Source organism: Cherax quadricarinatus, chromosome 17 (genome assembly GCF_038502225.1).
Source record: "Cherax quadricarinatus isolate ZL_2023a chromosome 17, ASM3850222v1, whole genome shotgun sequence".
NCBI classification, from domain to species: Eukaryota; Metazoa; Arthropoda; class Malacostraca; order Decapoda; family Parastacidae; genus Cherax; species Cherax quadricarinatus.
This window is the reverse complement of record NC_091308.1, coordinates 7,422,531-7,447,530: the sequence shown is the minus strand read 5'-3', so window position 1 is coordinate 7,447,530 and position 25,000 is coordinate 7,422,531. Positions and strand designations below refer to the sequence as shown.

Sequence of the window (25,000 nt, the reverse complement as noted above, 5' to 3'; positions counted from 1 at the left end):
CTGCAAGGGACGGTTCAGATTAAGTATATGCATCTCTAGATAGTACTGGAAGATATAAAGCTCCTTAGAGCACTCTAGAGCTGTGAAGAACTCAATTGGAGCTGTACCTAGCACGTTAGAGCTGTAACTAGATTCTTAGAGCACTCTAGAGCTGTAACTAGACTCTTAGAGCACTCTAGAGCTGTTACTAGATTCTTAGAGCAGCTGTAACTATGTTCTAGAGCACTCTAGAGCTGTAAATATGTTCTACAGCACTCTAGAGCTTTAACTAGGTTCTTAGAGCACTCTAGAGCTGTAACTAGATTCTTAGAACAATTTAAAGCTGTAACTAGGTTCTTAGAGCACTCTAGAGCTGTAACTATGTTCTAGAGCACTCTAGAGCTGTAATTAAGTTCTTACAGCACTTCAGAGCTGTAACTAGGTTCTCAGAGCACGCTAGAGCGGTAACTAGGTTCTTGAACTCTCTAGAGCTGTAACTAGATTCTCAGAGCACTCTAGAGCTGTAACTACAGTCTACTTGAGTCTAGTTTGGTTGTCTAGAGATGCAATGAACTCAGCTAGACCGTAACGAGCACTCTAAAGCTGTAACTAGCTTACTAGAGCACCCTAGAGCTGAGTAAGCACTCTAGCAATATAATTAGTTTTTTGGAGTACTCCAGAGATGTAATGAACTCAGTTATAGCACTCTAGAGCTGTAACTGGCTCTTTAGAGCAACTTTCACTAAAGCTGTTATACCTAGAGCTGTGCCTAGTTACTCAGAGCACTCTAGAGCTGTAACACAGTCTATCGGTACTCTAAGAAAGCTCTTGTAATCTACAAGACCTGTAATGAGAACTCCAGAGCTCTTAGTGCTCAGAGTACTCTACAGCTGTAGGAACCTCTATTAGAGCTATATTAGAGCAACCTTCAGCAATGCTGTAACAATCGTGATAAAAGCTGAAACGTTTTGTAATAAAACTGTTACAAACTCTATTAGAGCTAAACTAGAGCTTTAACAAGCTCAATATATCAGTCTAGAGCTGTAACAAGCTTTATAGCTCAGTGTAAAGTTGGAATAAGCTTTATAGACTCTCTAGAATAGTAAACAGCTTTATAGATCACTCTGGAGCCATTAAAACCTTTATAAATCACTCTAGAGCTCTAAAAGGTCTATATAATACTCTAGAGCTGCTACAAGTTCTATGAGCTGCTCTGAAGATTCAACAAGCCTCGTATATATATATATATATGTATATATATATATATATATATATATATATATATATATATATATATATATATATATATATATTATAGGTAGTAGGTTGGTAGACAGCAACCACCCAGGGAGGTACTACCGTCCTGCCAAGTGAGTGTAAAACGGAATCCTGTAATTGTTTTACATGATGGTAGGATTGTTGGTGTCTTTTCTATCTCATAAACATGCAAGGTTTCAGGTACGTCTTGCTACTTCTACTTACACTTAGGTCACACTACACATACATGTACAAGCACATATATACACACCCCTCTGAGTTTTCTTGTATTTTCTTTCTAGTTCTTGTTCTTGTTTATTTCCTCTTATCTCCATGGGGAAGTGGAACAGAATTCTTCCTCCGTAAGCCATGCGTGTTGTAAGAGGCGACTAAAATGCCGGGAGCAAGGGGCTAGTAACCCCTTCTCCTGTATAAATTACTAAATTTAAAAAGAGAAACTTTTGTTTTCCTTTTTAGGCCACCCTGCCTCGGTGGGATACGGCTTGTTTGTTGAATATATAACTTGAAATCGTTGGAATCCGTACGATAACTGGGGAATGCCTCTTCCGATCGGCTTCAAACGTTGAGACTGGATGTGTTTCCCCAAAAAGCAAACTTCACGTTGTTGTCGGGTTGTGTAAGTCCCAATTTTCCAGTGTTATTAAACATATGGTGATATTGACTTCCATTCAGTAAATGAAGAATTTATTTTAGCGACTTCAAAATATTAACATGTATATATATTAACATGTATATATATTAACATGTATATATATTAACATGTATATATATTAACATGTATATATATTAACATGTATGTATATTAACATGTATATATATTAACATGTATATATATTAACATGTATATATATTAACATGTATATATATTAACATGTATATATATTAACATGTATATATATTTCGTAAGAAGGATTCTTTAGGTGAAAATACGAAATTTTCGTGAAAAAATGTTCCAAAAATTGGAATTGTTGGATTCAGAGCAGTTACTGGAGAATGTGTTTTCTAATAGGATTCAAATTTTCACTTTGACTTATGTTAATTATAAGTTGCAATAGGTAGAGAATTCTTCTTCCTGTTGGTTTGAAACAATTTATTGTATTTATATATTGATTTTTTTTATGGCTTTGTACGTACCAGTCTGCCAATTTCATGAAAAAAAAGTCAATAAGTGTGAAGGGACCAAGACTTTTCACAACACTCTCCGAGTAGACTCATTTGATTGGAATTTTTTTAACACAAAAAATCAAATAACTTTTCGCAGAGTAATGGAGAGAATTTTAAATACAATGGAACAGGGAAAAAGAAAAAGCTGAGAAATATTGAAATCTTATGTTTCCATAGTATTTATAATTTTAACGAGTTTCGTAAACTTTGAAATATTGTACAAGTTAATGTCTAAAGCGACACACTATTAGACGCAGTGTTCTTATTTATCAATAACTTTCTTCAGTCATTGTCTTTATAATTTCCTTTATCCGATCAGCTTTAAATTTTCAACTCTGGTCAAATATTCTTAACTGAGGGAATAATTGACAAGTGCAGGTGCCATCTGCTCGAATTTATAGAGGCCATTCCTGAAACTGGTTTCTGTTAGGCTCTAGAAAACCCCCTTCGGTCGGTTTCAACATTTCAGCACTCGTGAATCCTGGAGTTTACCTGGAGAGAGTTCCGGGGGTCAACGCCCCCGCGGCCCGGTCTGTGATCAGGCCTCCTGGTGGATCAGAGCCTGATCAACCAGGCTGTTGCTGCTGGCTGCACGCAAACCAACGTACGAGCCACAGCCCGGCTGATCAGGAACTGACTTTAGGTGCTTGTCCAGTGCCAGCTTGAAGACTGCCAGAGGTCTGATGGTAATCCCCCTTATGTGTGCTGGGAGGCAGTTGAACAGTCTCGGGCCCCTGACACTTATTGTATGGTCTCTTAACGTGCTAGTGACACCCCTGCTTTTCATTGGGGGGATGTTGCATCGTCTGTCAGAAGTCTGTCAGAAGTCTGTCAGAAGTCTGTTATTGTTGACGGAGTAGCCGCCATATTGCTGATTTTAATCTTGAAATGGTATATTATTGTTCAATACTGTTGAATTATTTTTCCTTTAGCGCTGGTGAATTGGTTTTTGATCCAAGGAACCGGACTTAACCTCTCATTCCTTGGATCGAATAGGAAAATCTCCCATTCTACAGGTGCTATATGACCCCTAATGGTTTAGCACTTTCCCTTAATTGAAATAAATCATTAATAATTGATTCATTTTATGAAACGGGTTTAGGATCTGCAGTTGCAAATTTTATCGCATTCTCTGCAATAACTCGAGGATGTCTCCTGTGGTCAAAAGTCAGTCATAATGTTGGACTTTATAGAGTTGTCCTACGTAGAGATACATAATGTGTATGTACCTTCAAAACCACTGTAAAAAAAAACTGTTTGTTGTGTACCTAAAGCGTCAGTAAAACTTAATTACTTACGTGCCTAATAAAACGCTGGTCAAACTTTCTCAGAGAAAACTCTGGACTGGTTTTGGTCTGTGTAGTGTAGATCCCAAACTGATTTTTATGAGGTTTTTCCGTAGTTCTTAGCTGTATAGTCCTTGTGGCTTAACGCTTCTTTTTTATTATAATAATAATAATAATCCGTAGTTCTTCATTTGATTGTTTTCACAATTCTGAACAACTTCAGACTAAATATGCTGGTGTTGAGATATCAAGAGAATGCCTCTCCGGCTTGGCTTTAGGGTTGTGTATACCTGGAGTATACCTGGAGAGGATTTCGGAGGTAAACGCCCCCGCGGCCTGGTCTGTAACCAGGTCTCGCTAATATACCCTAATTTAAAATATTTACTGAGACTCTCTGATCGCGGGTTCTATCCCCACCCGTGGTATGGTTTGATATTAGTGTCCATGTGTTGATTTGTTAATTCCTCTTCTGACTTCAGACCTTCAACGCTAATATTCAACTGGGTTAGAAATTTATGCCGCACTGTACTATTCCTTTCGCTGGCAGGGAGGTACATGGGGTTCGGGTTATGCAAAACGGGGATAGAAGAATGACACTCTTGTGCAACGTTTCGCCACGCAGTGGCTTCATTAGTTCAATATAGCCACTGTGTGGCGAAACGTTTCTACAATGAATATTCCCAAATGCTGCACAAGTGCTTTATTGTTCAACCTGCCAGTTTTCTAGGCTATTTATCAGAATACAGGGATACCTCTCTGGGATACCCCTCTGGGATACCTCTCTTGGATACTTCTCTGGGATACATCTCTGGGATACTTCTCTGGGATACTTCTCTGGGATACCTCTCTGGGATACCTCTCTGGGATACCTTTCTGTGATACTTCTCTGGGATACCTCTCTGGGATACCTCTTTGGGATACCTCTCTGGGACACCTCTCTGGGATATCTCTCTGGGATACCTCTCTGGGACACCTCTCTGGGATACCTCTCTGGGACACCTCTCTGGGATACCTCTCTCTGATACCTTTCTGGGATACCTCTCTCGGATCGCGCAATGACCGAAATCTATCTCGTTATTATATATGTTCCACATGTTTCTTGGTAGGAATGTCGTCGACGACCCCAGCACCGCCGCCCACACACAGCCCTGCCCACACGCCCACTCACCCGCCCAGTCACACGCCCGTCAGCACGCCCACGTCAACAAGCAGCAGCAACAGTAGCGAGGGTAAACCCAGTCTTCCAGACTACGTCCAGACACTGACGGTGACAGGTAAGTAATTGTTGTGTTGATGCACTGACGTGGAAGTACTAGTGTGGAGGTATGGGTGGGAAATTTTTGATAGGCTGGAATATTGCTGTACACAAGGTGATATTGCAGATCTTGAGAATGTACAGAGAACCTTCACGGAACGCACAAATGCGATAAAGTACCTAAACTACTGGTAACAGTTGAAGCCCCTTGATTTGTATTCCCTGGAACGCAGACGAGAAAGACACATGATAATATACACTTGGAAAATCCTAGAGGGACTAGTCCCAAATTTGCACACGAAAATCACTCCCTACGAAAGCAAAAGACTAGGCAGGCGGTGCATCATCCTTCCCAATGAAAAGCACGGGCGCCACGAGTACGCTAAGAGACAACACAGTAAGTGTCAGGGGCCCAAGACTGTTCAGTTGCCTCCCAGCATACATAAGGGTGAATACCAATAGACCCCTGGCTGTCTTCAAGAAGGCGCTGGACAGGCACCTAAAGTCAGTTCCTTATCAGCCGGGCTGTGGTTCGTATTTCGGTCTGCGTGCAGCCAGCAGTAATAGCCTAGTTAATCAGGCCCTGATCCACCAGGAGGCCTGGTCACAGACCGGGCCCCGGGGTCGTTTATCTCCGAAACCCTCGCCAGGTATACTCCAGGAATACACGGAATTGTGGTTTGCTGTGAACTGATGCATTCACGGTATAGTGCGTTACTTGTTGCAGGTAGTGTGGTATGAGTGGTGTGCATTAAGTGTTTTCACAAGTGGTATTTCATAGATAGTGTGACACAGGTGGTGTGACACAAGTAGTGTGACTCAGGTGGTGTGACGCAGGTGGTATGACACAAGTGGTGTGACACAGGTGGTGTGACACATACATTCCACTGTTCCTTAGCCTACTCCCATTCTCACTTACATTCCCTCATTTCCTCCTCTCTCTTCCCCCCCTTTCTCTCTCTTTCTCATAACATTTCCTATCACTTTGGCTTTCGTGGGGCCTTCATTACTTCCATCTCTTTCACTGACGAACTCTCTCCAGAACCCAGTCTCTATAACAGAAGTCTCAATGTAAACTGTGATGCCATCTTGTTTGTGATACCATCTGCGTTTGTACACCAGTTTGGTCTACAAACGCAGATGGTATCACAAACAAGAGTGGTGAACTAAAAAACGGAGCAGAAGAAAAAATCCAGATATTACAGCTATCACAGAGACAAAACTTTTTTGAATGTTAACCAGTGTTTTGTTCCCAAAGGGGTAGTTGATAGTGAGAAGAGAGAGAGAGAGAGATAAAGAAGAAGTGGTGTTACACTAATGGTAAAGAATCAGTGGAGATGGGTAACACAGACACTGGTAATTGCAAAAACTATATAGTAGGGGAAATAATAACTGAAAAACCCAAGATAATAGTAGCAGTGGTTAATAAACCCCACCGAACAACAGAAGTATGTACCTGGAGTTTACCTGGAGAGAGTTCCGGGGGTCATCGCCCCCGCGGCCCGGTCTGTGACCAGGCCTCCTTAGGTCAGTGTCCCAGGATGCGACCCACACCAGTCGACTAACACCCAGGTACCCATTTTACTGATGGGGAACATAGACAACAGGTGGAAAGAAACACGTCCAATGTTTCTACTCTGGCTGGGAATCGAACCCAGGCCCTCGCCGTGTGAAGCGAGAGCGTTAACCACCAGGCCACCAGAGAACAACAAAGCCACAACGCAGATTCTAGAGAACGTGACACAGAGATCAAGGCAAAAGCTAAGCTACTGATTGTAGGTGATATAAATCACAATTAAACAGACTTGAGAACTGTTATCCATATGGAGGACTAGAAACATGGAGAACAAAATTAATGGAGGTAGTAATGGAAAAAGTCACAAGAGCGAAGGCACTGGAGGAACCAGTTTAACTAGACTTACACAGATGAAATTGAATATGGGCTGCCACCAGAAACTAGTGACCATATGGCGCTCAGCTTTCAATACAAGGTAGAGGTAGGAGTGGTGAGAAGAGAAGGAGGTACAAATAGTAAACCAGATTATATACGAGGGGACTATGCAGGGATGAGAAATTTTCTAAATGGAATCCATTTGCACAGGGAACTGACTGGACAGTCAACCCATGAGACGATGGAGGGCCTCGCTAAAAATACCTGGACGCAGCAGCAAGGTTAGTACCTAACAGAAAGTGTATGAAGTCAAGACAGAGAGAGAGAGAGAGAGATATAGCCCTTGGTTTAATCTGGGTTGCAGAGAAGCCAAAGGAAGTTGCATAAGAGTATCGATAAAGTGTAGAACAAAGAGAGCGACAAAACAGGAAGGTACTCAAAATAACGAGGAATGCATTTGCAAGGATAAGAAAAGCTGAATGTCAGTCTGAGAATGACATAAAAGCAAATACCAAATCAAAGCCGAAGCTGCTACATAGTTACCTAAGAAGGAAGATGACTAAAATTCCAAGAAATAAGGCTGAAGAGGGAGTGAAGGAAACTCACAGAAGGCAACAGAGAAGTTGCCTTCTGTGATGGTGCTAGAATGCTGGGTTGAAAAAGCTATTCAACAAACATTGGACAGAAGTCGTGTATCAAAGGAGGAAGTAATAAATCTACTAAAAGAATTAGACACATCAAAAGCCGTGGGGCTTGACGGCATATCACCATGGATACTGAAAGAAGGAGCAGAGGAACTGTGTGAACTTATAGTAACGATCTACAACATGTCCCTGGAGATGGGAAATGTACCAGACAGCTGGAAAACTGTAAACCTGATCCAAGTAAACATGCAGTGGAACACACAAGAAGCACTGAATTATTGCCTAGTATCATTGACATGTATACTGTCCAAGGTATTGGGAAATGCAATTAGAAAAAGTGTGGTAGGAAATCTAATGAGTTGGGACTTTTTTCTTACTGAAAGCCAACTCGGATTTAAGGAAGGTAAGTCTTAGCTCACTAACCTGTTGGAGTTCTATGACAGAATAATAAAAATTAAGCAAGAAAGACAAGGTTGGGTTGACTGCTTATTCTTGGACTGTAAGAAAACATTTGATACTATACCCCACCAGAGATTGATCCACAAATTAGAGCACACAGGTATATAAGGTTAAGGGTAAATACTACAGTGGATCAAGGAATACCTAGTCAACAGAAGACAGAGAGGGGGATGGTAAGGACAGATATTTCAGGATGGGAAAGAGTAACAATGGTGGTTTCCAAACAGGTAAGTTATATGACCTTCATTATTCTTAATAAACGTAAATGACCTGCCAGAAGGGATTGAGTCGTATGTCTCATCATTTGCTGATGAAATAAAACCGATGAAAAGAATATTAACTGATAAAGAGAGCGAGAGGCTACTGTTTAACCCTAGCAAGTATAAGGTCATGAAATTAAAGGATAGAGAGAGAGGCAACTAGAAACGGAATACAACTTAAGAGGCGAGAAATTATATATACTATCTCTTAAGGATAAAGCTCTTGGAGTGAACATCACCAGATGAACACAAAAATCAAATTGCATCTTTAGCATATGCGAGGACAGCAAATCTCAGAATTAATTGCCTTCAGACACAGGTGGTGTGACACAGGTGGTGTGACACAGGTAGTGTAACACAGGTGGTGGTGTGACACAGGGGTTTTGACACAGGTGGTGTGACAGGTGGTGTGACACAGGTGGTGTGACAAAGGGGTTGTGACATAGGTGGTGTGACAGGTGGTGTGACACAGGTGGTGTGACACAGGTGGTGTGACAAAGGGGTTGTGACACAGGTGGTGTGACAGGTGATGTGACACAGGTGGTGTGACACAGGTGGTGTGACACAAGTGGTGTAACACAGGTGGTGTGACACAGGTGATGTGACACTTCAGTATCAACGTTACACACCCCTTAAGCCTGAAACTCACAATAACTTTCGAGCATTCCATTACTTTAGTTGTTGATGTTGGTCCAGCAACTGGATCAGTGTCGTTCTTTGATAGATTTGAGATCCAGTTCCTGGGCCTGTTACTCCCTCTCCTCATCTTCCCAGCTGTGTCTTAGGACTGTCTACTTCCTTAATCCTAGCTATGTTGAAGAACTGTTTTCTTTCTCCTGCTCATCATCTTCCTAGGTGTTTTAGAAACCTGTCTCTTACCTCTTGAGGGAGTTCAGCTCCAGCTCCTAGCCCCGCTTCTTATGAACCTACGAGTATTAGATGGTGTTTTAACTCCCACACTCGCTACTCGACCATCTAGGTGTTTCAAGAGGCCGAGCTCTAGCTTCCTCTGACAACACTGTTCATTTTTTAATCATTGTTTTATTTATGGTTTAGTGTGAGAGAACTTGTGAATTGTTTGATAAAACAGACAATTAAGAATTATTAAATTTCAAGTTATTATTATTATTATTATCATTATTATTGTTATTATAATTTTTACTCTTCTTCTTCTTCTTCTTCTTCTTCTTCTTCTTATTATTATTATTATTATTATTATTATTATTATTATTAAAGTTATGCAGGTAAATCAAGGTATATAAATCGGCTTTCAGGAAGGCACGCGTTATAGTGATATTTTAATATAACGGTAACAACTGGTTCGTCGGATCTTTGTGAGAAAAAACTGCCGCTGTTACCTCATGGGGTAAAGTAAGGCAATTTCCCATAGAAGAGAGAAAAGAATCCTTCAGGCATCCGACAAACATTCCTCATAAAACAGCCATTGATACGATGCCCACAAATCGTATAATAGTCATAATATACCCAGGATGTGCTTTGAGATGCCTGGGATCTATCCCGGGGTAGCTGGGGAATCTGAGAGGAGGAAATATTGGCACAACAATGGCGCTGCCCGTGTGACTTCTTGAGGGAGATGCGCCGCTATTGTGTCTGGGTGGTAGTGTGTGGGTCTGGGCACTCTCTTTGTGGTCTGCACAGCCAGACCCACCAAGAATGTCACCGGAACACCTCTCTTTGGGACCCTTTGTGGTCTGTGCAACCAGACCCACCCAGAATATCATCAACGTTGCCGCCATCTTTGTGGTTTCTGCAACCAGACCCACCCAGAATGTCATCAACGTTGCCGCCATCTTTGTGGTCTCTGCAACGAGACCCACCCAAAATATCCTCACTGGACCAACGTTCTTTGAGGTCTCTGCAGCCAGTCTCTTCAAGGTCCCTGCATGTAGCTGAAGGGTTTTTGAGTCATAAAATTAGAGGTACCCTCCCTTTCCCTGGAATGATTCTATTAGCCTCTCACTCCTCTGTTGATGTGACCCCAGCGGGTTTAGCACTTCCCCAGTGAATGTATTAAGAATAACTACATCCATTTCGGTCGCTGTGCGATCCGAGAAAGATATTGCATTACCGCAGCTCCCTTTACCTCAGTGAATTAAAAAGAAGTAGCGCAGAGCGCAGTTTTTATTAAATTAAATATTAGCTTTGAAGATCGGGAATGAATCATGTTTGGTATTCACAAGTTATCACAAGGACACTAATATCCCAATTACTTCAACAAAAAAGGCAAATTCGGACATACAGAGGCCAAAACTAAGTCAGACCTATCACTAAGAAACACCAGCTTTGAATGCAGGATGAAGAGGCGTGTTCCTGTTATCTCAGGAAGACCAATACCCTAAAACATTCCAACGCATTAAGTTGGAATCAGCTCAGAATTTTCATGAGTGTTGAAGGGTGTAGAAAATTAAACGAGGCACTCAAGAACAGAAACTAGTATTTCAGTTTTTTCCATAAAACAAGTATGCGTATACATAAATAATTACGTTTTATTTAAACGTTGGGTATATAATATACAATTTATCCACAGTGGTGTTGAGGACACACTGATGCAAGGACACACAAAATTACATCATGTAAACTTTACCTGGGATAAGTCAAACACAGTGACATTTTTTTTGGTCAGAAGAAACATTCTCCACTCACTTCACAGAAACCAATTTTATTAATAAAACTATCACATTAAAACTAAGCAACCTAAAACGAAATCGAAGCTTCGTCTGAGGTAAACACATCAACACTAGAGGTTTAAAACTGACCAAAAGATGTGTACTCCGGTTACTGCAAAGAACCTAACAAAATTTACACTACACACCATAACTATCCCCAAAATTCCAGCAGTTTTATCAAAATGAATCAACCATTGCAGACCGAGGTCCCTCAGAATTATTTTTTTTTAATCAGGATTAAAGAAATAAACCGGTGCGAGTTATATAGCGTCTATGGAATGGGAGGTGTTTAGATTCGATCGAAGGAAGTGGAGAATCAAGAGTCCATCACCAGCATCAAAGCTAAATAATGCAAAAATACAAAATGTTACACCATGCCGAGATTAAAAATGAGGAAATGGTACCAACACACTCCATTAACAATACCAACCTTCTTCCAGGTAACATACACCAGTGTGGACATTTTGAAGACGAGCTAAATAGGTTTTCTGAAATTATCCCATGGAAGTCAGTTTCAGGAATGGTCGATATGAAACTGAAGAGAGAGCAGCTGAACGTATGAAGAGTATATATAGAAACCTTGCAGGAAGTTAGACAATAACAACACTGTGTCTAACAACGTGACAGTTAAGGCATTAAGTCTGATAGTATTTAAGGGCTCGATAATCTCGTGAAAATTAAAAGCCGTATCAAAATACGAATTTTCATTATTTCTCTATTTTTTTCAGTTATATTCTATTTAAAATGATTTACAATCCTTAAAGGAAAAAATATTTCACTAAGGAAATTCCAGTTTGATAAAAAAAAAATAATCTGAAAAAACTGGCTGTCATATGTATGAAGCCCAAATTCAGTACAAAAATACTTCCAATTAAGATGCATCGATGATTGGTTGAAGCTTTCTCTGAAGCTTTCTCTGAAGCTTTCTCTGAAGCTTTCTCTGAAAGTCTGAAGCCTGTCAGAAAAATCATTCTCCAGTAATTGTTCTGAGACCTAAGATACCAAGTTGTAACAATTTATATATAAAAAAAATAAATTTTTCTCCTAACAGCCTGAGATTAAAAAGTGATATACTTTTTCAGGAATGCATCACCGTTAAAATTTTGAAGCCTATAAGACGAGGCATTCTTTAGGTATTACATGGAAATCAATATCATTATTTATTTGATAAAATTGAAGCCACTTAGAAGATTCAATCTTCAGTTATCGCGCGGATTCCATCGATTACACGTTTGAAGCCGATCGGATGAGGGGTATCTTAGAAAGCTTTCACGCTGTTTACTCTCTTGTTTCCATATGCAATATACAGAAGAAACTAACACACTAGCCACAGTGTCTTCTCCCTGGAGGTTACCTGGAGGTTATTCCGGGGATCAGCGCCCCCGCGGCCCGGTCCATGACCAGGCCTCCCGGTGGATCAAGGCCTGATCAACCAGGCTGTTACTGCTGGCCGCACGCAGTCCAACGTACGAGCCACAGCCCGGCTGATCCGGCACTGACGTTAGGTATCTGTCCAGCTCTCTTGAAGGCAGCCAGGGGTTTATTGGTAATTCCCCTAATGCTTGATGGGAGGCTGTTGAACAGTCTTGGGCCCCGGACACTTATGGTGTTTTCTCTTAGTGTACCAATGGCGCCCCTACTTTTAATTGGGGGCATTTTGCATCGCCTGCCCAGTCTTTTACTTTCTGTGTGCAGATTTGGGACCATTCCTTCCAGGATTTTCCAAGTGTAGATTATAATATATCTGCTTGATGTAACTAACACACTAGCCACAGTGTCTTCTCCCTGCATGAAGTAACTAACACACTAGCCACAGTGTTTTCTCCCTGCATGAAGTAACTAACACACTAGCCACAGTGTTTTCTCCCTGCATGAAGTAACTAACACACTAGCCACAGTGTCTTCTCCCTGCATGAAGTAACTAACACACTAGCCACAGTGTCTTCTCCCTGCATGAAGTAACTAACACACTAGCCACAGTGTCTTCTCCCTGCATGAAGTAACTAACACACTAGCCACAGTGTCTTCTCCCTGCATGATGTAACTAACACACTAGCCACAGTGTCTTCTCCCTGCATGATGTAACTAACACACTAGCCACAGTGTTTTCTCCCTGCATGAAGTAACTAACACACTAGCCACAGTGTCTTCTCCCTGCATGATGTAACTAACACACTAGCCACAGTGTCTTCTCCCTGCATGATGTAACTAACACACTAGCCACAGTGTCTTCTCCCTGCATGATGTAACTAACACACTAGCCACAGTGTCTTCTCCCTGCATGATGTAACTAACACACTAGCCACAGTGTCTTCTCCCTGCATGATGTAACTAACACACTAGCCACAGTGTTTTCTCCCTGCATGATGTAACTAACACACTAGCCACAGTGTCTTCTCCCTGCATGATGTAACTAACACACTAGCCACAGTGTTTTCTCCCTGCATGAAGTAACTAACACACTAGCCACAGTGTCTTCTCCCTGCATGATGTAACTAACACACTAGCCACAGTGTCTTCTCCCTGCATGATGTAACTAACACACTAGCCACAGTGTCTTCTCCCTGCATGATGTAACTAACACACTAGCCACAGTGTTTTCTCCCTGCATGAAGTAACTAACACACTAGCCACAGTGTCTTCTCCCTGCATGATGTAACTAACACACTAGCCACAGTGTTTTCTCCCTGCATGATGTAACTAACACACTAGCCACAGTGTCTTCTCCCTGCATGATGTAACTAACACACTAGCCACAGTGTTTTCTCCCTGCATGATGTAACTAACACACTAGCCACAGTGTCTTCTCCCTGCATGATGTAACTAACACACTAGCCACAGTGTTTTCTCCCTGCATGATGTAACTAACACACTAGCCACAGTGTTTTCTCCCTGCATGATGTAACTAACACACTAGCCACAGTGTCTTCTCCCTGCATGATGTAACTAACACACTAGCCACAGTGTTTTCCTCGACATTATCATTCTCATATTGAATGTTTTCATCCCTACTGAGCGAGAAACTTGGCTTATAGCCTGGCCTATGGCTTGGCATTTTTCTAAAGAAAATATAGTGAGGAGTAGTATTGTGAGGGAATCAGAGGGAAGAAAGAGTCAGGCACTCATTGTATTCGTTACTTCTGTTCATCTAGCAGTAAGTAGGTTCCTAGCTGTTTTCTGACTGTTTTGGGTCTCATCTTGAGGTGCTACATCAGACATCTGAAAAACTTATACTACCTCAAAATGACCTAAACACTTGCTATATGTGAGAACTAGTGAAGTTGTTCATTCAGTAATGAAGGAATGTTGCTGAATGCAACACTGACCTGAGACATCGTTACAAAGTTTGCTGAATGGTTAGGAAAGATCCTTGTTGATCATGCGTATAGCATCACAAAATTAAGGAGCAGAAGATCGACAAGGTGACGATAATCTCTATATTGAATTGATGGAGCCACTGAATAAAGATACCCAGGAGTTGCACATGTGTTTATTTTTATCATGAATACAGCAGTCCATCACACATGTCTGAGAATCATCCAACAGACTCAACAGACTCTTGGCAATCACTACCGTCCATCCTTCTGCTGGACTACAGGTACGTCTGGGAGTTTGTATCACCTGCTGATGTAGAGGTGACCAGGCGTAAACATTGCCAGCAGAACTGTACTCACACCTCTGTCATTATGAGCCTCACTACGAGAAAAAAGTCCAAGAATGTAATGGCATCGTCATAAATGTTGAAAAAATGTCTGAATACTTCATTCTAGAGGACATTCACCAATAATGATAGCCATATCATAGCTTCGCTAATTGTAAATAATTAATAACCACCGTAACGTGATACAAATAACCTGCACACAGGACACAGAAACGGATGGCGACGTTTCGGTCTAACTTGGACACACAGATGTGTGACTAGTCAATGTTCCAAGCTGGTTCGAAACGTCGTTATAAGTTTCTGTCACCTTTGTGAGGGTTGTTTGCTTAATGTTCCAGTCACGGCATTGTGCCTTTTTTTATTCTTCTGTGTATCTTACCTATGCAACAGAGTACCTTTGTCCGGGGCTTTGGATCAGTGTCTGTCTGTAGCAGACTAAATATGATTCGTTGATATATTTATGTGACTAACTTCACTAACTGTGTAACTCTCAGCACCACCATCACCACCACCACCACCACCACCACCATCATCTCCACCACCACCATCACCATCACCATCACCACCACCACCACCACCACCATCATCTCCACCACCACCACCACCATCACCACCACCATCACCATCACCATCATCACCACCACCACCACCACCATCATCTCCACCACCACCATCATCTCCACCACCACCATCACCACCACCACCACCATCATCTCCACGACCACCACTACCACCATCACCACCATCACCATCATCTCCACCACCACCATCACCACCATCATCACCACCACCACCACCAACACCACCACCACCATCACCAGCATCACCACCACCACCATCATCACCACCACCACCATCATCATCTCCACCACCACCACTACCATCATCACCACCACCATCATCTCCACCACCACCACCACCACCACCACCATCATCTCCACCACCACCACCATCATCATTTCCATCACCACCACTACCATCATCACCACCACCATCACCATCACCACTACCGTTTAAGGAAGATTACTACACAATCACCGCTACTGTTTGAGGGGGAGATTAACACCGCCATAACCATCACCACCTCCACTACCACTATGAGAGGGAGAACACCACCACCACCACCACCCTGTGAAGGAGACGACCAACACCGTCCACCACCAATTGTGTTGCTCTTTCTCCCCACCACCATCGTTTGAGGGAGAAGCTCACCACTCCCAACACCGTGTGACGAGGGAGGAAGGGAGGGGAAGGGATGGAAGGGGGTAGGGATGTAGGGAGGGAGGGAGTGAGAGAGGAAGAGAGGTGGCCATCTCAAAGAATTGCACAAAGAGAATCTGGGCCAATAACACCCACGTCGCCAGCTATCAAAGGCTCTGATCCTCTGCTTGTCAAACAATCGAAAAAAATCGATGATGTGGCATTGAATCATCTCTAACCCGGCGGCCCCCCACGTGAGCATCATTGAAAATGTTTAATTATTGCCACGGAATACGACCTGAACGTTTGTATATGCTCTTTGAACCGCTTGTCTGGGAGCAGGAAGCTTGCTTCCTTCTCTCATACATTCACTGCTGCAGACTTTACTGCTTCTACAATGAAGGAGAAATAATATTCCTTTGGCAACAAACCCACGGCCAAAATGGTCTATTAGAAAGTGATGTATAATACAAAATGAAGCTGAATACCATCGTTGAGGGTGGAATAGCAGAGGAAATAATGCAGAAGGGGATTGCAACAGCCACAGTGAATATGGCCTAACATGGGCTGGAGTGCCTTGATGTTGAAGGATTCTTAATCAAAGAAATTGGAGCTGTCCTATGACTACTTTACGATCTCACATACCCCTACTGCTTATTTATAATGATAATAATAATAATAATAATAATAATAATAATAATAATAATAATAATAGTGATAATAAAACATAGAACTCATCTGGGAGTGCTAATGCAGTCAAGAGTGTATGTTGGGCATATCTAGATATGCAGGATATATGCATTATTGAATATTATTACGTTTCCGAGAGTTTTATTAATATGAAGCGTCCTGGAATATGGAATGTATGTATATATCCACACACACACGCACACACACATACACAGACACACACACACACACACATATATATATATATATATATATATATATATATATATATATATATATATATATATATATATATATATATATGTCGTGCCGAATATATATAACTGGTCAATTAGCAAGAACTCGTTTAAAATTAAATCCTTTCTAAAATTTTCTCTTATACGTTTAAAGATATATTTTTTTCATTAATGTTAATGTAAAAAAATTTAATTTTGCTCCAAAAGAATCTTAGAAAACTTACCTAACCTTATTATAACAAGAATAATTTATTTTAGCCTAACCCAACTAAATATATTTCAGATTTGTTTACAATAATTTAATGCTAAACAAACACAGTGAAATATATTTTTTTCGTTAGGTTCAGAATGATTTTGGCGAAATTATTGCATACACAAATTTTCACTTGTCCTATATGGCAAGATGAGCGTTGCTATTTAAGCCAAGATCTCAAATTCTGCCTATTCGGCACGTCATTATATATATATATATATATATATATATATATATATATATATATATATATATATATATATATATATATATATATATATATATATATATATATATATTATATATATATATATATATATAATGTCGTGCCGAATATGTAAAACTGGTCAATTAGCAAGAACTCATTTAAAATTAAGTCCTTTCTAAAATTTTCTTTTATACTTTTAAAGACATTATCCATTTTTTTTCACAGAAACCATTTTGATTAATAAAACTGACAGGTGATAACTTACACAACCTAACATCAAGGGATTGTCTCCTTTGAGGAAAAAACATCAACACTAAAAGTTTAAAGCCGACCAGAGGATGCATTTTCCAGTTATTGCGCAGAATACATCAAAACTGGTACCTATACAGCCTAAACCTATGAAAAGTTCTGCCCAGTTAATACAATACATCAACCACTGATGGTTGATGTCGTTGACAGTTGTTATATCCTTATTAGAGAAAAGCGCTAAACCCGTCGAGTCGCATAACTCCTGTGGAATGGAAGGCATTCAAATTCGGTCCAAGCAAGGGGAAGATGAGTCCAGTTCCTTGGATCATGAGCCCCTCGCCAGCATCAATGTTAAATAACACAGGAAAAATAACACTGTACCATTTCGAGATTAATAGTGACAGAATAGCATCTAAACACTATTAAATACACCAATCTTGTACTAAGTAGGACACAACACTGTTGAAATTTGGAAGCCTATCAGAGGAGCCTGTCTCCACCTATCACATGGAAGCAGAATTTGGGAATGGCCTATGTAGGTTTGTGCTTAGGGCACCACGCATGCAAAGGATCCCACAAATCTTGCCCAAGATGAATTACACCAGTACACCAGCGTTGAAAACTTGAAGCCGATCAGATGAGGCATTCTCGAGTAATAAGCGAACATTTGTGAGAAAGCCAACAGAGCTCAAAATAAGAGAGAAGCTTTTTATTTAATAAAGCTCTCCAGTGGTGAAATGGATGAAGATGGTCAGTGGAAGCATTTCCCAGTAACTGATCTGATTCCAACAATTTCATTTTCTGTTTTTACTATTTCACTGCATCAACAAATTTGTCCACAAATAAAGCCAGACTTACTGGAGTAGTATCCTGGCTCTAGGATGCAAAAACCAGTAAATATCGAAGCCGCCCAGAAAAGGTAAACTGAAATATTTTTAACTTGGTTTAACGGGAATGAAAATTTCAGACTATGGCAGAACTATGGCAGAAAATTTCAGAATATGGCAGACTATGGCAGAAAATGGTCAGTTCTGCACCTTTTCTGACATTTTCGAATTAAAATGCACCTCTTTTCAGTATATGAAGCTTCGCCACTTAGGGTTTTGGAAGTTATCTTAGCCATTCAAGGATTCTTGAAACAAGTTCAACGGCTTTGGTCTTGGGGCATGTGAACAAGCCAGTTGTTCCAAGAATCTGGTCCTCGCTATCGTACACAAGCCCTGAAAATTTGAAGCCGAATCGATGAGGCGTTTTCGAGTTGTGAGCGAAGTAATATCATAAAGCTGGAGAAAGAGAAAAGACAGGGTCTCTAAGGTCCCATTTCGGGGATACCTAATTAATGCAGAATAACACATTTCACAGTATATAGTGTGATAAATAAATTATGTGTGTGTAACGAGTCTAAGAGAAGAGAAAAATATGTAGGTGTTTCTCAGACCTTATTCAAGTGTTTCTCAGACTGTGTACATAATGTATCTCAGACTGGATACAGAATGTTTCTCAGACTGGATACATAATGTTCATCAGCGTGTGCACACAAAGGGTCTTTTCAAGGGTGAGCGACGTGGTCTTGAACCTTTGGGACACTTCTTGACAAAGTCTGAGGAAGCCTTTGATAGTTGTGTTCCTCTGTCGCTCCATACACTGGAAGACGTGTGTGTGTGTGTGTGTGTGTGTGTGTGTGTGTGTGTGTGTGTGTGTGTGTGTGTGTGTGTGTGTGTGTGTGTGTGATGGTGTGTGCTCTTTTGTATGTGTAATTTGCAATTGTTTATGCTAATGGTAGTCGAGACTCAGCTTCTGGGCCGGACATTACTCATGAACACATACACATACACTCTTCCTCTGTCTGTCTGTCTGTCTCTCTGTGTCTCTGTGTCTGTCTATGTCTCTATCTCTGTCTCTGTGTCTGTCTGTGTCTGTCTGTGTCTGTCTGTGTCTGTCTGTCTGTCTGTCTGTCTCTCTCTCTCTATCTCTCTCTCCCTCTGTCAGTACTCTTCTAACCTTGAAATAATTATGCATGCTGGGTAACCTCTCATTGAGCTGTTTGTTCCCTATATAAGACCGTAGAAACAGTTTTGCCCCGTTGGTCGGTTGTATAACTGCCTGACTGGCTGGCCGATTGTGTGGCTGGCCAGCTGGTTGGCTAGCTAGCTAGGTCTCTGGCTGGCTGACCTCAAGGCTCACCCAGCATTGTTGTGCAGTGTTCGAACCTCGTGTCAAGACTCCCTCTCTCACATTATCACCTTAATGAACTGATAATGCCAGTGGAAGACGAGAGGCAGGAGGCACAATGGCCGTGTTCGGACAAGGGCGTCGTCTCCAGGCCCTGGCAGTGAGGAGAGGCGCACAAACAGATAAGTACACTGTAATATAAGAGCTTGACAGTCCAACAATCCCCTCTCGGCCGCCAACAAACTGTGTAAAGGGTATTTAAAGTATGGGATAAGTCTCCTGGTTGGTCCCCCTGCGGCGGTAGTGGCGAGAATCCCGTTGAGTCTGTGGTTTGTAGCGTCTGTATTGCGGTGTGTGAGGTAGATCCGTCTTGTTCAATGGTCGACAGTTGTAGGAGGGTTCTGAAGGTCCATTAGAGACCAATTTGACAAATACTGAGGCCAATTTTACTCCCTAATTTCTGGGGTGAAGGTTAGTGGGGTGGTGTGACGCGGTATTGGATGGTAAATGTGAAACAGGAGAGCAAGTTTAGACAAGACAGTTAGCCCAGTGTCTGCCTGTCACCCGCTCGCCACACTCAGTAACATTACTTACATTCTTGCTCCTTTCATTCATGGGAGAATGCTAAACCCACAGGGGTCATGCAGGAAATGGGAAGGGGGAGAATAGCTCCGACTCTCCGGATCAAGAACCCTTCGCTAGCATCAAGTAGCCCACCCTACTTAATGGAACTTACACTGTTGAGGCCAGACTCTGGCCCAGGCTGCAACATTCAAGCAACAATGAAGTTTAATGTGCCAGGCTACGACACTTCATTCACGTCTATGTGATGTTCCATGTGCTATGTGATGCTGTATTTGTTAGAGCATGTGATACTGTATATGCTAGATGAAGTTGCAGATAATATGTGATATATCCCCCTTAGCTAAGACCACTAGCCCCGTCCCTTCTCAGCAAAACTACTGTGAAAACCATTAGCTCCTTCCCTTCTTAGCACCACTACTGTGAAGACCACTAGCCCCTTCCCTTCCCTTCCCAACATCACTACTGTGAAGACCACTAGCTCCTTCCCTTCTCAACACCACTACTGTGAAGACCACTAGCTCCTTCCCTTCCCAACACCAATACTGTGAAGACCATTAGCTCCTTCCCTTCCCAACACCACTATTGTGAAGACCACTAGCTCCTTCCCTTCCCAACATAACTACTGTGAAAACCACTAACTCCTTCCCTTCCCATCACCACTACTGTGAAGACCACTAGCTCCTTCCCTTCCCATCACCACTACTGTGAAGACCACTAGCTCCTTCCCTTCCCAACACCACTACTGTGAAGACCACTAGCTCCTTCCCTTCCCAACACCACTATTGTGAAGACCACTAGCTCCTTCCCTTCCCAACATAACTACTGTGAAAACCAGTAACCCCTTCCATTCCCATCACCACTACTGTGAAGACCACTAGCCCCTTCCCTTCCCAGCACTACTGTGAAAACCACTACCTCCTTCCCTTCTCATCACCACTACTGTGAAGACAACTAGCCCCTTAAATTCCCATCACCACTACTTTGAAGACCACTAGCTCCTTCCCTTTCCATCACCACTACTGTGAAGACAACTAGCCCCTTCCATTCCCATCACTATTACTGTGAAAACCACTAGATCCTTCCATTCCCAACACCACTACTGTGAAGACCTCTAGTCCCTTCCATTCCCATCACCACTACTGTGAAAACCACTAACTCCTTCCCTTCCCATCACCACTACTGTGAAGACCACTAGCCCCTTCCCTTCCCATCACCCCTACTGGGAAGACCACTAGTCCCTTCCCTTCCCAACACCACTACTGTGAAGACACCTAGCTCCTTACCTTCCCATCACCACTACTGTGAAGACCACTAGCCCCTTCCCTTCCCATCACCCCTACTAGGAAGACCACTAGTCCCTTCCCTTCCCAACACCACTACTGTGAAGACACCTAGCTCCTTACCTTCCCATCACAACTACTGTGAAGACCACTAGCTCCTTCCCTTCCCATCACCACTACTGTGAAGACCACTATCCCCTTCGTTTCCCATCACCACTACTGTGAAGGTCACTAGCTCCTTCCTTTCCCAGCACCACTGCTGTGAAGACCACTAGCTCCTTCCCTTCCCATCACCACTACTGTGAAGACCACTATCCCCTTCGTTTCCCATCACCACTACTGTGAAGGCCACTAGCTCCTTCCCTTCCCAGCACCACTGCTGTGAAGACCACTAGCTCCTTCCCTTCCCATCACCACTACTGTGAAGACCACTATCCCCTTCGTTTCCCATCACCACTGCTGTGAAGACCACTAGCTCCTTCCCTTCCCATCACCACTACTGTGAAGACCACTATCCCCTTCGTTTCCCATCACCACTACTGTGAAGACCACTAGCTCCTTCCCTTCCCAGCACCACTACTGTGAAGACCACTAGCTCCTTCCCTTCCCATCACCACTACTGTGAAGACCACTATCCCCTTCGTTTCCCATCACCACTACTGTGAAGGCCACTAGCTCCTTCCCTTCCCAACACCACTACTGTGAAGACCACTAGCCCCTTCCCTTCTCATCACCACTATTGTGAAAACCACTAGCTCCTTCCCTTCACAACACCACTACCACCTTCCTTTCTCATCACCACTACTGAGAAGACCATTTGCCCCTTCCCTTCCCATCACCACTACTGTGAAGACCACTAGCTTCTTCCCTTCTCAGCACCACTACTGTGAAAACCACTAGCACCTTCCCTTCCCATCACCAGTACTGTGAAGGCCACTAGCTCCTTCCCTTCCCAACACCACTACTGTGAAGACCACTAGCCCCATCCCTTCCGAGCACCACTACTGTGAAAACCACTAGCTCCTTCCCTTCTCAGCACCACTACTGTGAACACCACTTGCCCCTTCCCTTCCCAGCACCAATACTGTGAAGACCACTAGCTCCATCCCTTCCCACCACCACTACTGTGAAGATCACTAGCTCTTTCCCTTCCCAGTACCACTAATGTGAAGACGACTAGCTCCTTCCCTTCCCAACACCACTACTGTGAAGACCACTAGCTCCTTCCCTTCCCAACACCACTACCACCTTCCCTTCTCATCACCACTACTGAGAAGACCATTTACCCCTTCCCTTCCCATCACCACTACTGTGAAGACCACTAGCTTCTTCCCTTCTCAGCACCACTACTGTGAAAACCACTAGCACCTTCCCTTCCCATCACCAGTACTGTGAAGGCCACTAACTCCTTCCCTTCCCATCACCACTACTGTGAAAACCACTAGCTCCTTCCCTTCCCAACACCACTACTGTGAAGACCACTAGCCCCATCCCTTCCCAGCACCACTACTGTGAAAACCACTAGCTCCTTCCCTTCTCATCACCACTACTGTGAACACCACTAGTTCCTTCCCTTCCCACCACCACTACTGTGAAGATCACTAGCTCCTTCCCTTCCCAACACCGCTACTGTGAAGACCACTAGCTCCTTCCCTTCCCAGCACCACTACTGTGAAGACCACTAGCTCCTTCCCTTCCCAGCACCACTACTGTGAAGACCCCTAGTTCCTTCCCTTCCCAACAGCACTACTGTGAAGACCCCTAGCTCCTTCCCTTCCCAACAGCACTACTGTGAAGACCACTAGCCCCTTCCCATCCCGGCACCACTACTGTGAAGACCACTAGATTCTTCCTTTCCCAGCACCACTACTGTGAACACTAGTCCCTTCCCTTCCCAGCACCTCTACTGTGAAGACCACTAGCTCCTTCCCTTACCAGCACCACTACTGTGAAGACCACTAGCCCCTTCCCTTCCCAGCACCACTACTGTGAACACCACTAGCCCCTTCCCTTCCCCGCACCACTACTGTGAACACTAGCCCCTTCCTTTCCCAGCACCACTACTGTGAACACCACTAGCCCCTTCCCTTCCCCGCTCCACTACTGTGAAAACCACTAGCTCCTTCCCTTCCCATCACCACTGCTGTGAAGACCACTAGCTCCTTCCCTTCCCATCACCACTACTGTGAAGACCACTAGCCCCTTCCCTTCCCAGCACCACTACTGTGAAAACCGATATCTTCTTCCCTTCCCATCACCACTGCTGTGAAGACCACTAGATCCTTCCCTTCCCAGCACCACTGCTGTGAAAACCACTAGCCCCTTCCCTTCCCAGCACCACTACTGTGAAAACCAATATCTCCTTCCCTTCCCAGCACTACTACTGTGAAAACCACTAGCTCCTTCCCTTCCTATCACCACTACTGTGAGGACCACTTGTCAGCCTGAGCTTGTGTGATCGCACACTACAGCGTGTTACTGCTGATACAATCTTTTGCTGCTGGTGTCCTCTTGAATGTAACTCAGTTGATGGTATCACCTTGTAGCAACCTCTCACCAAGACATTAATGCAGCTCCTGGTGTGTTGATCCACTGAACGTGAGGGAGAGAGGAATGGGGGGATGGGGAGGGTTTGGTAGGACGGAGGAAGGGAGGTAGGAAGGGAGGGAGGAAGGGACGAGGAAAAGGAAGAGGGATTAATTTTTCCCTCTCTGCTCGTTTTACAGATGTTTTACTAATTTACCTTCACAGCTGTCACTGTGTGTGTGTGTGTGTGTACTCACCTAGTTGTACTCACCTAGTTGTACTCACCTAGTTGTACTCACCTAGTTGAGGTTGCAGGGGTCGAGTCCAAGCTCCTGGTCCCGCCTCTTCACTGGTCGCTACTAGGTCACTCTCCCTGAACCATGAGCTTTATCATACCTCTGCTTAAAGCTGTGTATGGATCCTGCCTCCACTACATCGCTTCCCAAACTATTCCACTTACTGACTACTCTGTGGCTGAAGAAATACTTCCTAACATCCCTGTGATTCATCTGTGTCATCAACTTCCAACTATGTCCCCTTGTTGCTGTGTCCAATCTCTGGAACATCCTGTCTTTGTCCACCTTGTCAATTCCTTTCAGTATTTTGTAAGTCGTTATCATGTCCCCTCTATCTCCCCTTTCCTCCAGTGTCGTCAGGTTGATTTCCCTTAACCTCTCCTCGTAGGACATACTTCTTAGCTCTGGGACTAGTCTTGTTGCAAACCTTTGCACTTTCTCTAGTTTCTTTACATGCTTGGCTAGGTGTGGGTTCCAAATTGATGCCGCATACTCCAATATGGGCCTAACGTACACGGTGTACAGGGTCCTGAACGATTCCTTATTAAGATGTCGGAATACTGTTCTGAGGTTTGCTAGGCGCCCATATGCTGCAGCAGTTATTTGGTTGATGTGCGCTTCAGGAGATGTGCCTGGTGTTATACTCACCCCAAGATCTTTTTCCTTGAGTGAGGTTTGTAGTCTCTGGCCTCCTAGACTGTACTCCGTCTGCAGTCTTCTTTGCCCTTCCCCAATCTTCAT

General features: G+C 43.1%; 1 protein-coding gene across 1 annotated transcript in view; it reads left to right on the top strand.

The window, feature by feature from the left end:
- Positions 1-25,000, top strand: part of LOC128686430 (ventral anterior homeobox 1b-like) — a 37,451-nt gene that overhangs the window by 1,040 nt on the left and 11,411 nt on the right. The window contains exon 2 of the mRNA XM_053773351.2: positions 4,814-4,981. Within this exon, the coding sequence (XP_053629326.1) occupies positions 4,816-4,981 (166 nt within the window). The 5' untranslated portion in view covers positions 4,814-4,815. The remainder of the gene's footprint in view (positions 1-4,813; positions 4,982-25,000) is intronic.